Source organism: Eleginops maclovinus, chromosome 1 (assembly GCF_036324505.1).
Source record: "Eleginops maclovinus isolate JMC-PN-2008 ecotype Puerto Natales chromosome 1, JC_Emac_rtc_rv5, whole genome shotgun sequence".
Taxonomy (NCBI): domain Eukaryota; kingdom Metazoa; phylum Chordata; class Actinopteri; order Perciformes; family Eleginopidae; genus Eleginops; species Eleginops maclovinus.
In genome coordinates, this window is record NC_086349.1 from 6320252 (window position 1) to 6337525 (window position 17274).

The 17274-nt window shown below is 37.6% G+C and overlaps 1 protein-coding gene across 1 annotated transcript in view; it reads right to left on the reverse strand.

Moving 5' to 3' along the window:
* The window catches only part of plxna1a (plexin A1a), a 217393-nt gene that overhangs the window by 6948 nt on the left and 193171 nt on the right, over positions 1-17274 (reverse strand). Inside the window, 8 exon segments of the mRNA XM_063884697.1 lie at positions 993-1143; positions 3595-3807; positions 4090-4259; positions 6808-6998; positions 8993-9089; positions 9178-9281; positions 10184-10343; positions 11996-12142. Coding sequence (XP_063740767.1) covers positions 993-1143; positions 3595-3807; positions 4090-4259; positions 6808-6998; positions 8993-9089; positions 9178-9281; positions 10184-10343; positions 11996-12142 — 1233 coding nt within the window.

Sequence of the window (17274 nt, forward strand, 5' to 3'; positions counted from 1 at the left end):
CCAAGAATACAAACTCTCTGATCATTTTCTCATTCTACCAAACGCAAGATTGGTCAGATTTATGCATGATGAGTGACATTGGTTATGTTTAGGCAGAGAATATCAGAGTAAGCCAACCAGAGCACATTTGTTTTTGATACAGTGGTCTTTATTTGCTGTCGAAACAAAGGCATGGTCACTTTTATAAATCTGTCTTTTGTAATCAAATAAAGTTAAAAGCCTCCTGTTTTAATTGAATTTGGTATAATTGTATACCATACAATCCGGTTATTTTTGTCATCAAAAAAAGAGACATTTTGAATTTGAAGTTTTCATTATTTAAACTACATTTCAGTCTTTCTCTGTCAACAATAATGCATATTGGTGTAATCGCGGTTACTCCTTCATTACAACTTGACCTTCTCGTGATTGTTTAGTCTGAGATGGAGTCATAGTTTTTGTTGACGTAAATAACAGTGGGGGCAACCGGCTGACAATTCAGGAAGTAAATGCGTCCAGCTAAGAAAATTAAAACCAGAACATTTCGTTTTTTCAGTTTGTTTAACAAGACAGCTATTAATTAATTTAAGTAATGAATTAATGATTAATGATATTAATTAAATTAATATCAATCTTCTGGTCTTAATCTTATCAAGAAAAGCAAATAAGCGTACCCCTCAAAATGACAAACTATTCCATTAACAGATGAAACCTGGGCAAACACTCCTGATTTTGAACCGAAACGTACAGGTTTAATCAACCCGCAGCAGCTATCGGACTGTGCATGCAGGTCCCATCTAATGAAGCTCCATTAGCTCTATAATGTGTTAAGCTCATCCCCTAATGTTCACCCTAATGGTGATAATACCTTCCAGGCCTTACCAATGCGGACTGGTTATCAGTGTAATTGAATTAAAATGACCTCATGGCATTAGTCAAAACTAAGTAGATGGGGGATGACAGCAAGCTAACCCCATTCTTTTCCATTCCAATTGATCACCACTGGAGCTCACCTCGTCTTTGTATTTGATGATGTAGGAGTAGATCTCGTGCAGTGCGGACATACTGTTGAACTGGCTGAGGTGCAGGCGGGACTGCTCTGCCAGGTAGGCACTCATGTCCTGATCACTGATGACTGGCATGCGGGAGATATCCGAATAATACCTAGAGGAGAGGTCAGATATTGTTTAATGCACCGAACCATTTTCCTTCCATCCAAAACTCCACCTACTGGTATGCAAACAAAGGCAGTCTTTTCACCTGGGGATTTATGAAGTTCACATATCCACGTTGAAATTATGTTTCAGTACGTTGTTCAAGGACATTTATAGCCATTGGAAGAGGAGTGGGCGGCAAAGGAGCCCCAAAGGAAGTGAGCTGGGAGCTGAAGAAAGGTTTTGTGGTGGCCAAACAGCGCTACTACAATTTCTGCCTGAGCCACCAATGTCATTTGGGCCCATCAAGACTTTTCCCATTGACTAACTTTGTTATAAAGACATACATCTGCGAAAAATAGCCTTTTAGCTAAATCAACTACCTACAAGAATATATTCATTATTTCTTAAAGGTTTTAAAATGTGCTAAATACATTTTGACATCATGCACCACTGAACAACTTTCATAGGGCCAAACGAGGTCCCGCCTCCAATGCTGTATCCAGTTCACTTTGATTAAACATATGCACTTTTTAAAGTCAGTGTAAGAAAAGGTCTTTTTGTTTTTGCCTTTGGTTTTTGTAGACAGGGAGGGTCCTTTAACTTTGCACAGATTTATATTTGAATACACTTGTAAGATGTATTATTTAAATAAATGAAAAATAAAGAGGCCAGAGGCAATAACCGTCTCCTTTGAGTAACACCTCAGGCAACACTGGTTTAGTGATGATAGTCAACATTCTCAACAATCTTTTTCATATTCCACTTTAGGGTAATCTAATTTAATTAATATACATTTAAACTTTTGGGAATTCAGGATGTTGCTAAAATATTCTGCTCAAATGCATCAGCAGCAACAAAGACACTCATTCACTGGATATAATAACTGTTAATCTAGGACTTCTCTTATGTGTTTTTTATAGATCCCATTATCATATCTTTATTTGTTTTTCAGTATCAGTAGAACTTATCAAATGTGTATACTAAAAATACAAATATACAAAACATATATCGTATTAACACCTCCTCACTATATTATCAGTAGCGTAACACATCTTATATTGTAAAGGTTGTTATTCTCTGAACATACATTTCACTCTAAATTGTTATGGTTGAGTTCCTAGTCTTTTCTTATTGTGCAATGGCAAAAAAAAGTCAGTAAAAAATAAAAAATGTAATTGAGTGTACCGACTGAGAATATTCAGCCTTCTTCCCTTTCCTGATCCTTTTAATACAGTCCCTTTTTATTATGTCTGAGTGCATTATTGAGGTCCATGCGGTCAGAGCAGCAACAACCTTCACATTATCTGGAGTAAAAAGTCTATTGGACTTGTGGTGGGCAGAAAACAATAGAGTATATTAAGAATATATCCCGTTATTGAGCTGAACCCAGACCTGTTTTGCAGAGTCCATATCTCAGCTATCTCAAGGTTTACTGCAGCGGGCAGCACAGGGTTGAGTGCGGGTTAGGAGGCATAATAGAAACAAGGTTTAACTGCACCCAATTAACCATCACCTATAAATCCTTATCTCACACCGCCTGAGAACACTCCCTGCAAGCCTTACAGGACTTACTGTAGCACAATCAAGTATGTTGCTGGAAATAAATAGTGGAATTGGCAGGATAATTGTCTGCTCCGTTGTGGCTCCTGCAGCAACCAAAACAAGGGAGATTGCACAATTGTAATGTAATATACAATTCATTTAATTTTATACGTCTTTTTTTTTAATCATCAGCAGTTGATATTCTCCGTTTTCGGCAATGTGCGTATCAGAAACAAATAATGTCTCTTTATTTCTTACAATATGAACACATTCTGTGTTAGGAGCTGCAGTTTACATTGCAAAAGCTACTGTTGGATGCTTCCCCATAAAGCAGAAACAACAATAACGCGTGCAAGTGCAAAACTTATCCAGGGTTTAGTTAGACTTTCTGGAGCTGAATAAAATATAAAGGGTGAACCAGAGGACATTTTTCAGTCAGCAAAAAAAGAAGAAACAGTAGCTACCATTTCTTCATTCACTTTTGTTTTCTGTTTACACCTCTTCTTTACAGGCAAAGTCAGAGGGACATATTTAAGTTAAAAATGTCACTGATAGAACTGGTATTACAGATATTTTCTTCACTCTGCACACCGTATTTGATATTCACGGGCCTGGAGAAAGCTGTAATTACAGTTTATGATTTCTTCAAGCTAATTTAATCAAACTGTGTAGTCTGACTCCAGTGAAATGCTTCAAATCGGAGCTTCAGATAAAGTTCAACCTGTTAAGTTCTCATAATCTCACAGTTATTTTTAGCTTAGTAGTTTAGAAGTGTAATTAACTTTCGTCACTGAAACTAATTTCTCTTTGAAGTTGAGCCATTAGCCAACCCTCATGGCTTCAAACACCTCTTATGGAACATTTTCACTTTACTTGAATATTGCTTTGAATGTCATTCTTACTGTGTCTAACTTACCTCTCTACCCAGTTCTTGTAGTTGGGGATGTCTTTAGCATACAGAAGCTTATTTGAAGGCGAGTCTTTTCCCAGTTTATGTTCTGACGTAGAACAGGAGTCCATGAAAGTCTGGGCCACCACAGACAGGCAGGCGTCCGTGATACTGTTCTTATGGATATCGAATACAAACTGAGGGTTTTTGATGACGTTCACCCAGAAACGCAGAGGGAGACTGGAGAGGCAATACAGAAGAGACATTTAAGAAAAACAAGTAACAACATATGGTTTAATGTAACCTTGAAGCAAATACATCAGCATGCTTTCTAATACAACGTCAATCAAAATGATGCTATGCTTTGGTTGCTTTGTCTAATATTGTCTATAACACACTTTGTGTGCATTAAAGCTTGTTTTTCTGATGGTTAATATTGCAATAATCTTGCTCAGTCGGTGCCACTGCCTTAAGGCAGAGTACTGCAGTTGCTGACAAAAAACTAAAAATACTGTCACTCACCAGTTGCTCTTCCAGGTATGCCGTACGTCGTAGTCTGTGATGGAGTGTTTGTCGGCCTGCTCATCCAGGAAGTCGAACATGTACTTGATGGCCAGCGGCAGAGCGCTGCCTCTGTGTGCTGTGCTGAAGATGGTCTCAAAAAGGTCATCCACAAACTTCTGCAGCGTGCCCTGTAGAGAAGGACGAGGTTGGAGAGGAAATAAGAGACATTTATAAAGGAGGTAAAACTGTTACTAAAGATTATAAAGTAGTTTGTTATCATGCCGTTTGAATGTTTCTCTCAATTGTTTTAAAAGTCCTAATATAGAATTGAGTTTAGTGTTTTTTTTCTATCAATGCATTCTTTTATGAACATTTATGCATTTTATTATGTTTTGGGTAACAGCACTCAATGTTTTTTACACTTTTTAGTTATTTTCTGTGTTTGTCCATACATTTACTTTTTCCTTAAACACAAACCCATGTTTTTACATACAGTATAAATAAAACAACAGAGAGCGAGAGAGAGTCACTTGTATCGCAGCACCTGAATTGGCCATTAGCATGTGCATTTTTAGTATGAATGGCCCCAATGAGAATCACAGCTATAACTGTGGCTGTGTGACTGCCTCGCTCTGCTCACTGAGCAGTGCAAAATCAAGAACAGGAACCCCAGCACTTCCACCAATGACAATACTTCAACATAATTAAATAAAATAAAGCTAAACAAATTTCCCTAACAACACATTTGTTTCCCATACTTTTCCATCTGGCAGAATCTATTATAGAAGAAATGTTTGGGTATATTTAGTCAGCCGTTTCGAAATGGAACAGGAATGAATTATGTTGCGGATCAAATAACTGAGATCTGCATAGACGGGAAACCTAGGCAAACAGACGGCAGAAAAACAGACCCGGATAGACAAGGACGAGATGAGCTTCTCAATTGCATTTACCTCTTTGTTTTTTTTTGTCTCACTCGGACAAATCTCCAATCCCTCAACAAATAACCTGTGTCCTGACACCTCCTGTATCTGCATCCCTGCACTCTGCACCACAAGCCCATTTTTATTAATCTGTTTCTTCTTATTACCAGTGGAAATTGAAAAGCGCGTTCTCTTGTAAATGCTGCCCAATGCTACATTTCCACCCCCCTCTTACAATGAAGAAATTGAATTGAGAGACACTGAAGGTGAAAAGGAAAGACAGTTGCAAGGATCCAATAATGGACAAAATGAGTCTGTTTATCCCTGTCTGTGTGTGTGAAACCAAGGGACCATTTTTTTTTTTTACAGTATTTGGTTTGGTAAAACATGATTAAGATTCATTATCAATCAAGAATGTAATACAAAACAATACACCCTTCCACACCACCCACAACAACACATGTGGTCACAAAGATGATAAATGCTTCACTGGCTTTGGGTACTTTTCCCACAATGCTTATCATAATCAGGCTCAAGTTTCCCCTGCTGCTACAATTTTCTCCAGAAAACCAAACCACTATAATTTCAACAGTGGAAATTGTGCTCAAACTGCCTTTTTTCGCCCACGATTGTTTCAGCATGGGAAGGAAAAAACATCACTTTCTTTCCATTGGGGTTCCACAGGGATCAGTGCTTGGTCCTTTTCCATTCTCAATATACTGTATGCAGCCACCTTTTTCTTGATAATCTCCTTCAATGCTGTTTTATTTCAAATGGCTATGCTCTCCTACAGCAGCCACTAGCACTGCGCACAACAACCTGAACTGCCTCATTCACAACAATGTTCAAATGACCTGTCATTTCAATTTAGGAAATCTCAACCCATATTCTTATACTTTGGCTCACAGTCCCCAAACTCAATTTGATGGTACTCTTTAGAGAGTACCTGCTCACTTAACATGCTTCGCTTCACTCTTTTTCTCTCTAGAAAAAACTCCTTTGGAATGGAAAATATCTTTACCGGTGTGGAAATTCAGCAAAACAGGAAGAACCAATAGCACAGACAAGAAGTAAGTAAAATGAAACACATTAGAAACATATGCAAAAAAAAAGCTGATTGATCGCACTTGGGATAAAGCACACTTAAATACACCTAAATACCTGAGCGTCTTTTGGCCTTTAGGAGTTAAACAGTACTACAATGAATGACAGGAGGACAGTAGCTATCATTTTCAAGAGCGTCATTTTTGTTTGTCAAAGAAAATGTACAGTATTCTGATATTTACATTTAAGGTTTCCATAAGGAAGGAATATTAAAAGTTAAAACAACCTCTAAAAGAATTGTGTACAGAAGGAAGCAGCTGTAAGTATCTTTCAAAAATATACTCTTCAATTTAAAAGAATCATGCAATGTACCAAGGCTAATAAAAGTGGCTATTTTCTATACACTTGTGGAACTTTGGTTCTACTGAGGACTGTAACTAATGTATACAGTATAGTGCTTGGGACAATAGCATTAACTCATGTAAATGTAATATGTATATACCATTACCTGGTATATGAGCGCCTGATGTGATTTAAAACATTTTAAGACTCCTCAATCACCTGCAGGCTCTCTTTAAAAGTCATTTCTTAGACCATCAAATATGTGAGGTGGATCCCTTCGCCTTAAAGAGCTGATAACGCTGAAAATATTCCATTAGGCAGAGTTTCAGTGGAGAGTTTTACTGCTCCCCAATGGAATCAAGTTCAGTTTGAGAGTTTTTTTCCTAGCCTGACTGCAAAAAACTTGAGTGTGAAGTTCCCTCATTACCTTTGTAGCTAGCAGCCTGGTCAGGTAGATTTCAGACACCATCTTGCTGCCTCTGTCCCCCTCCCTCTGGTCTGAGTGGTCGTGGTTCTTCACCAGATGCCACAATTTGGTTCCACTCTCCAGGTCGGGGGTGATCATGGGGGTTCGGGATCGTAGGCTGTCTGGACTGCTGGCTGTCCTCAGCATACTCTCTAAAGCAAGCAACACAGAACAGAGTTTTTTTAGAGGAATAAGCTAATTTTTCTTTTTTAAAGCCTTTTACTATAGTTTCAGAAACCAGTAAGTGTTTGGAGCCTGTTATTCTTCTAAAACATTTTTTTTATGTAGCACTTAAAATGGTTTGGCTTTTTTAACCTGGCAGGATCTTGGTTGTTTTGAGTTTGTATCTTGAAGGTTGGTTGCATTTAATGTGTGTCGCTTTGGATTAAAGCGTTAACTAAATGAAATGTAAGGAAAAATAGAACTAAAACATGTAGATTCTGTATGTCAATCACCTAGACTTTAGTGTATTTCTTCTATAATTTTCTCTCTCTTTCACAGATTGTGACTCCCTCTCCTCCTCACGTTTTTCCTCTCTGTCTGTTAATTAATTATTCATGGCATGAGTGTCAAAGTTGATTAGAGCGAAGCTAAGAGATGCATCTCTGCGACTGTTCCATTTAGCGTGGAGAGGGGAGAGAAACCTGGGAAGTGGTGTGCAGGAAAATCTCCTGACTAGCTGTTGCTCGTGGGGAAGGTGGGATAGGGAAGATGAAAGAAACACAGCTGCTGATGCATGTTGCAAAGCCTCTCTGTGTAGTGAAAGGACGGAGCGGAGATGACAGGAGAAGAGGGGGGTGGGTGAGCTAAATGGACAGAGGGACAAAAAGGTGAGGGGGAGAGAGATGGGTGAAAGGGAAAGTGATGCTGAGTGGCTTTGATTCCAAACACATCATGGCCACTGGTGACCAACATTTACCCATGCTCATAAACACACACTCCTACACACACATATTCATGCACAAGCACACACATTCACATTTTAATGTATTCGATGTAGAGCAAAATATCTACAGCTGTGCATTAAAGCAGGGTGAGATAAATCATAAAAGAACGTTGATTTTAAGAAATATAATTTTCAGTGTTGAGTTTATTAAAACGTTTTAATACTTATTAAATTCAAGGCAACTCGAAATAGCTCAAGAGTATACTATAGAATCTGAGGTACTCGCTTGTCAGGACTATTTCTATATCTACACTAAACCATCAATCTTTTAGCATCTTTCACCTTTTTGTTTTGGTTTCCTGTCTGTCTATTTACTGTTTCTGTCAAGTTTCCCTTATTGTTGCATGAACAAGTTAAGCAGGCCAAACTAAAAACTGTAGATGATTCTAATCTCCATAAAGGCAGTTCAGAGGGAGTTGTTCATATAAAACGTTACATTATTGCTCAAGGGCCTAAATACAACAATTGGATTGGTGCAAAATAAGCGGTCTCACTCTCCTGCTATTTCCAGGTTCCACAATCGTCATCATAAACTGCCCACAACAGAAACATGCCTATTTTGGGGCGCCCAGTAGCATGATGGTAAAAATGCCTAATGCATAATTGAAGGACCTTTTGGTGCATGTTTGATCCTTGTTTCTTGTCTGTCACTACATATTAAATAAAAAGCCAAAAAGGTGTATTTTGTTTCTATTACACATGGACAAAGAAGATGCACATGCTGACTTTCATTTTTTATGTTACTTTTATGGGGAATTCAAGTTTGCTTTGAGTCTAAATCAGTAACAATGACTACAACATTGCATGCCTGAGTGCTACAACCCATTTTGTATCAGTCATTTATCTTTAAAGTAGTTGAATTGTCCAGTGAAGTGTACCATATTGATGCGAGGCCTCTGACTATCGCTGAGTGCCAGGTGTTCTCCCTTTCTCTCTTTCACTCCGTCAGCTGGGTATCGAGGTGTGTACTTTAATGCCTGTCATTTAAGGGCTGCTTGGAAGTAGCCCTGGAATAGCCTTGGCCTTGGCTGAAAGCGTTGGATAAAAAAAGGATTGCCATTCACAAAGAATGGAGCCCAATCGTGGCCACGATAACCAAAGAGCAAACGGAGTAGTGAAAAGGTTTGGAGGGGGAGGGATGGGAATCAGTGACAGAATGATTTAAATAGGGTCAAGTGAAATGGAGAATGGGGGTCTTACCGTATCTGCTGAGGCTCTTGGTGAAGGTGGAGGAGTTGGAGATGTTATAGGCAGAGTTCTGCTTTGGCACCAGGGCGATCAATGAGCCATCTGTTACCTGCACACCAGAACACACACAGGAATATTATAGGAACCAGCCTAGCTGTTCAAACCAGCTCATGGCTGCTTTTGGTGCATGTCTGTACCTGATAGTGAGCCAGAGTGTTGAGTCGTTTCCAGTCATTGTCGATCTTAGTGGTGACATCTTCATCTTGCAGAATGATTCTGGCCATCCGACCTTGGCGCCATTCTTCAGGAAGAGGAAACGGAAGTTTAAATCAAAGAACTCTAAAGATGTTGCATATTTCCTGGTCCTTTACTTTTTATGAATGAATTTGATACCTTTGAAAACCCACCTTTGCTGAGTTAAAAAAATATCAATAAGTGAACTGCAAACAATTCGCCGTCTTTCTCTTTACGCATCTTTTTTAATTGTGTAGTTTATATTTGTATTATATTATTATATCTAGGCACTAAAAGCTGCTCATATCATCGTTTTTAAATAAACAATAGAATTGTTTTAGCATCTTTCAGCACTTTGTTTTGTTTATTTTGGCCCCAACTTTATTGTTCTTGATCACTCTATCTACGCTCATGTCAACCTCATACCTGTGCCTCTTTAAAAAAATGTTTTTGGTGAACCCACCGTAGGATACCTAGCTAACATTTGGGATATATATCAAGCAGCTGAGGTTATTTATTTATATATATATATATATATATATATATATATCCCTTTGGGATATGATGGAGAGGAAGAGCTAAAATAATAACTACCAGATGGATACAAAATGTTTCAATATGTCTGCAGCAAATATACACTACATATAAACAGTAGAAAAATAACAAAACAAAACCATCCAAAAAACAAAGACATTGTGTTGCATTAACAAAACAATGAAACGTTCACTTCGGTCATGCCCTTCTCTAAAAAATTAGATTAACCCAAATGCTCTTGAGCATTGTGTGTAGAGTTTAGGTTTGTTATGTGAGCCTAGAGTAGCATTGTTACATAACTAAGTAATTTATATCAAAATATGACGTCTAATCCTTCATTAAAGTACACATCTGTTTCATAATGTTGGCCAGTTACTACACCTGTGTATCATACAATTTAAAATATGCATGCAGGTACAGTACAGTGGCTCTTACCCAGGTCCATATCAGAAGCTTTGGGCCTCTGTGAGTCGGGGCTGCCTTTGTAAACAGCATCAAGCAGCTTCTCTTTGACCTGAGTGATGGTGTCGCAGTTCAGACACTTGACCGTCACCTCTTGGGCGTTCTCATTCTCTGGGTTCACACAGTGCAACGTCTGGCGGGGGGAAAAAAAGGTAGGAAGTAAAACGTAAATTATAAAATGTTCTGCAACAACAGGGTTCACTTTCAAAGCAATAACAAAAGAAACAGGTTTTTGGGCGTGGTAAAGAAGAGCGGGGTCATGGGACTTGTAATGCCGTCATTGAGGTCAGAAACCCCTCATAAGGATTTCTTTAGTGTACATCAATAAAATATTTTTTTCGGCAGATGTTTTCCAAAACAAACTGACCACGAGATCTCAAATGGAAACAACAAAAGGAATTACTGTCATGTTTTTCAGTTTCCACTCAAGTTTGCTCAGCTTGTTTCTCTGATAACATTACATCGAGACATTCAGGAGGGTTTTTACCTGAAGCCGAATAATTGTCAGATGTTAGTTCCACACCGAACCGACAAAAATGGGGATAAAAAAAAAAAAACGGCTTTAATGTTGTGTGCCTCCCGCTAACTTCTTCAGGTTTGGAAACTGTTGAAAACATCTGTTGATAACACCAGTACACAACTCTACAAAATGTATGACTTAGGTCTAGTAGTTATAGGTCATTTCAATGCTGAGACGCTACATAGTATACACAGCCAGAACACTTATGACTAGTTAAGGTGCATTTGAATGAACATGACAGCATTTTCACACCTGGTTTGTTTGTTTACAGCAGCTGTTTCTAAACTTGGACATTTTCCTAGTCTATCCAGTTTGTTTGCTATCATAACTCGGCCTTCACACTTCGGTGGAAACCAAAACAACTGTAGCAGACCCTGATTACAAGTAGTTATGTCTGCATGTTTCCAGTTCAAACATAGACTTTGTTTGTTGGGTGAACTTGATAAAAGCTGGGCAGGAGTTCACGTTCTCCCTCCCAACAAATGATGCTAAAGCGTCATGTTTACCCTCCAACCCGCATAACGTTGGCCGCCGCCATTTTAGGTGCTGATGAGTTAGGGTTCGCCTATGAGTCCTCATCATCAGTTGTAACTAAAGCATAATAACTCATCAAATGATAAAGACCCTGTTGGAATGTAACAAAGTACATTTATTAAGTACGTACTTCAGTACTGTACTTCAACACCATTTTTTAATTCTGGTTTGTCGAGTATTATCTTTGCAGCATCTTTGCAGCTGGTAAAAGTGGAAGCAACTTTAATAACGGTTTATTCTGTTGGGTATCTTAATCAGTAATAGTACATCATAATGAATTATATGATTGTATTTTTTTAATTTTAATTAGCCCTTTAATGGTAAAAGTGACAAAGGTTGTGAAAAAATGTACAGGAGTAAAAAGTACAATATTTGATTCGAATGGTAAGTATCATAAAATAGGAATACTGTATACCAAGTACCTCAAAGTTGTACTTTAACTTTACTTACTCAATTGTTAAGTACAGTAATTGAGTACATTTGTACTGATGATGCGGTGCTGAACTACTAATGTACCCAGTTTCTTGAGAAGTACCAAATATAAGGTATATTCTGTTGATTAAACTGTTTCCCTAACATAAAAATCTGAACTTTTAACTGAATTGGAATATTTAAGACAATAATATTTCTATATATTTAAGTTGAGGCTTTGTGGACTTCTTTACCATAGCTTAGTGCGAAGCAGACCAGACTTGAGACACACGTGGGTGTGGGTGGGTGGGTTTACTGACCAGTGTTTTGTAGTCGAGCTGTTGTCTAATGAGCTTGTCCTCGCTGAGGGAGTAGCGGGCTTCTCCTGTGATGGCGTCGATGGGACCCTTCTCCATCTGCTGCTTGATGGCACAGTAAAGCATGAACAGAGGCTCCCCGGCACACTCCTGGTGGCGGAGCAGACAGAAAGAGAGAAGATGCCATTAGTTTATCCGAAGTACTGATTTTCTTTTATCAGATTCAAACAGGCCAGAAAAAAGAAAACCTGACAAAGAGGAAAAAATCTGAGAAAATCTGTTTTCTTCAAGTAATCACCTCATAAAACAGCTTATTAATAAAATAATAAATACAAAACCATTTAAAATAAAAACAAAAACTCACTTATTGTGATATAAATATTTCGCTTTGGAATAAAGATTCATCTAAATAAAATGTAATTAAAAAAAAATCATCCTTAATAAACTGCACTTTTGTACATTGATCTTCCCTCCTTTCCCATGAATCACCACACACCCTCTAAGAGGGTTAAAACATGATGCATTTATCGACTTAACACACTGAAAGCATTGACATCTGCTTTTCTGACAGCTCCGGGTGATATCTAAGGCTGTCGCAAATTAGTGTCAGGGGCACAAGATTATTATTTCTTTTTTAAATTCAGTCGCAGTTAATCTGATTTGTATAGTGTCATTAAATAAGGGCTTATTATGGGCTGTTTTGATGTGTGTCGACCATGTCTGGGAAGTGTTGAAGAGTAAAGAAGAGAAAGTTGACTGCTCATAGAGAGAAGACATTTTGCAACCGACCCATTTCCCACAAAAGGCAGGCTCCTTATGTAAGGACAATATTAAAATGACTGTCAACGCAAAGAAAAGTGACTGTATAATTTAGAGGTGCTTATCTCTGTAAACAGACACATAAAATAACATGCCCACTTAAAGTCTTACTGTCTGATTTAATCACATCACACTTGGTTTTAGGCTTGCCTCCTCCAGGTCCTCTATACGGTATATTTATACTATTGTATTTTATTTTGTTTTATTTCAGAATATATGTTATTATTTTATGATATTTTTTGTCATTCATGTTAGTGGACCTGTAAAGCCCTCTGAGTTTAATGTGTTGCGATATTGGGCTATATAAATACAATTTGATTTGATTAAAAAAATCCTGCAACATCCCCCCATTAACTATCATCCATCTCCATCTCCTTTTATATTTTAAATGACCCAGTCTGATTAGCATGATGCTATCAGGTGATCATGTTGTAAAGCGACAGGTCAACCAAATCACAACTTGTTTATATTATCAGACTTTAAACGGCAGATAAGATTACATTTCACTGATTCTTGAAACTTTGCCAAAAACATGTCCCACTAAGAAAAGTGCTAATTCTGTTGGAAATGAATAACATTTTCATGAATAAAAAGAATCAAGGTTATAATCAGAGGGTCTTTTGCACAGATGTAAGGTTCTTTCATAGTTTTAGTTTTATTTTTTATTAATTTAATGATTATATAGTGGCCCATTGCCTACAAAATCAGTTGTCCTCGGATAGGAGATAATCATTTCAACTTGATTAAAAAAACAAAAAGTAATAATTTAATAGAATAATATTCTTACCAAATGAAAGAGTACATTGTAATATGTATTAAAAACTACAAACAGTGAATTTTGAATAATATTTACCATTATTTTGTGGTTGCTCAAAATGCGTCCCACATATTCGTCACCACCGTCAGATATTAATAAAAGGCAATAAAATCAGCCAACTACAAGGGCAACTACATTCCTGAGGACCCCCTTTTCAAACCTTCAGCTTTACTGTATGCTTCAAGATCACTCAAGCTCCTGTAAGTTTGCTATTTTCTCTAAAACTTGTACATTTTTTATCTGACTGCTACTGTCACAACCATAACATGTCAACACCGTCTCTTTTGTATAGAAAATATTAGATTAGATTATGACGTAAATGTATACTTTTTAAGACGAGGTCTGGGGTAGCTAGCAAACGAGGGGAAACAAGATGGCTAATGTGAACAACTCATGCATGTCATGTAAAAGAGTAGGTTTTTGTCACCACCGTCAGACATCACCACCGTCAGGTTTTCTGTCTGACGGTGGTGACATACTGTCTGACGGTGGTGACAAAAACCTCCAAATTGTCCTCAAGGGAGGCTAAAGTATATTTTTTTACCACAATAACAATACACTGCGTGCTACTACCACCATTGATGAACCATATATATATATATACCATCGGCCTATCGCCCAATCCTAGGGGATGAGGTGTGCCTTCTCTCTTTCTAAATTCACTATTATGCCATGTTCATTTGGCTTACGTCATGGGGGATGCACATAGTGCACCTACTACCTACCTACATAGCACATAGTACACCTACAATATCCCTTGTAGGCTATGCACCTCCAATGACTAAAGCCAAATGAAAATAGCATGACAACATTTAACCAAATATATGTTAAAACAATATATTTCCACACTTGAATTTGTCATCTGGTATTGGTAAGACTACTCTGACTATACCTTATAGGAGGCTGAATTTTCACTGGGGTCAGTAAAAAGTAATATATGTCAGTGGTAACCGTCAAACCTTAAACTCTTAAGTCAAAGTGTTCAATATGTCACTCCCGCTTTAGATGAAATGCAGCTTTTATAGTAATTACACTCAACTTTGACTTTATGTCAATGATAGCTTATTGCGTCATTGAACCTATATGTTTCTTATTGAATGTTTGCCACAGTGTTCACAATTGTTATTTGTTATCTGTTCTTCACGTCCAATATACAGTTTACAGAAGAATATTATGTATTATTTTATGAGTAGGGGGCACTAGATGACAGTTTAAGATGATGTCAGTGATGAATTGTAATCACTTTATTTTTTAACTATGATGATATTTGATGATATGGGGGTGGGGTACTTTTATTAATGATATTGCTTAATTGTACCTTAAGTTCCTTAATGAAATGTTTATCACATTTCTCACAATTGTTATTTGTTGTACCAAATTGTTAAATAAAGTTGTTAAGCAAGGCATTGACTTAAGTGGTATACATTTTGGAATTGTATGTTGTAATGAGGACACTGTCACCACCGTCAGATTAGTGTCACCACCGTCAGAGGGAGTTTTATTTGTTTTAAATGAATATGCGTGTAATCTGTTTCTTCAGTGCTGTTGAGTTATTAAAGTAATAGTCTCTTTTCATACAAAAATGTGTTTTTTAAGTAAAAAAACATTACTTTGTCTGTTTAAGCTAAAAGTTAACGTTGTATGATGTAAGATCTTTTAAAGGAGCACACGCGAAACAGTATAAAAAATGAGCAAAAGTGAATATTCAACATTTAACAGCATATATGTGTACTTAGAATGCCAGATAATGATTTAAAAGCTCTAAATACATATTAGACTAAATACAAATAAAAAATAAATCACTTTTTATTGTGTCTGACGGTGTTTACAAAAACAAAGTAATGACTGGAAAAACCTATTTTATGAAAAAAATACAAAATGAGGAGGTTGCACCAGTACATTGCTGAACAGCCAAGACCTTGGTCTATAATGATATAACTTCAGATTTTGTAATTTCACAAACTTTTTACTTTCAAAATTAAAACCTGTTTTATCCAAATTCCCAAGAATCAGTGATTTTTAGAATTAATGTATTTATTCCAAAAAGAATCCAGCCTGTAAAACGCACCTAGAAAATATACTAAAATATATTTTTGACAGCAATGAAATTTTGGTGTCAGCATCAGGTGAATGAGCCTTAATAATCACTTCCTGTCTCTGACTTGAAAGCAGCGTTATATAAATCTATCCTCTCTATTCCGGTCGTCTGCGAGTCAGAGCTACACAGATGTTTTATATATGTCCCCACTCTCCCTCCATCAAAGACACTTGCCAATCAATAGTGTTGTTAGTCATCAGCTGGGCCTGAGGAAAACCCTTGGACTGAAGCAGCAGTTTAAAAGGGGGGGGGGGGGCATCACGGCCAATACTCATCCTGACGAGAGCTTAATGATCCAACTTGCAGTGGAGACACTTCAGCTTGTGTGTGTGTGTTTGTGTGTGTGTGTGATGCATGAGGTCCAGATGAGAACAGGGGAAAGTGCTAATGTATCAGTCTCACCTTCAAGCACACTCCACAACTCACTTTTTCTTTCTAAAACACCTTCTACTCTTTTTGTCCTTTCTCTTTATTTGCACAATATGTTCTTTATGTAGCTACTACCAAAGCTGTTAAAAACGGATGTATATGAAGCTAATCTATTGGGAATAATGAGCTATGAGCCGGTTTATTATGCACTGATGATGAAAAAAAATGGAGCTTGAAAATACTCACATAACGGCTTATCTTTAAACACAATGTGGACTGTGATATTAAACTAAGACCGTTTTATCCGGAGATTTTGATCACTATAAAGCACCACCAGCGATTTTTCAACGTTCCTTACTTTCTATTGCAACATTTTTCTATAATTATTTCACCCTATCATTACCTCAATTTGCTTCCTCCTTACTTTTCTCTCCTCCCTTCCGCTAACTTTTTTCCCCTTTATCTCCTGCCTCCTTCTTCCTCACCTCCTTTCCTTTCCCTCTCCTCTTCCTTCCTCCTAATTGTCATGTCCTCCTTTATTCTTTCCCTCTCTCTTTCCACCACCTTTAACCCCATGCTCTCCTCCTTCCTGCCTCTCCCACCAACCACTCCCCTCTCTCTCCTTACTTCCTCATTCTGCCACTTAACGAGAACCTCGTTAACATCCGGGCCAATTAGCTGGCAGCTGCTAACGCGGCAGAGGGAGCATACATCACGTTAAGATGTTATGCTTTTGGTTAGCCTTTCGCCTCCTGCGCTTGGCTGCTGCATGCTTATCTATGATATTTCAGTTTACTTCTTGTAGTGGCTTCATTATGGCTCCCTGATTGTATGCTGACATTTACATTACAGGGGGATAATGATGCCTGCAGCTGAGGAGAGGGACTCACACTCCTGCACCGCCAACAGTCAGCGGTTATCAGCAATGCGCAGGGGGAATGTGGATATATTATTCTCTAGTGAATGAAATAGAAAAGTTATTGGGTTTAAAATAACACGTGTTGTTCATTTGAGCAGATTACATTTTAGCATGTTTTTTTTCATGGACATTTTATGTACTATAATGTCTGTGAACTTCATCATTTGAATCATTTTTTTTTTTCTTGGGGGGTTGATATACATTTCTATATGTTTTTAGCCCGTAAAACAAAATGGCAAATAATATATTTGTCAAAGAAC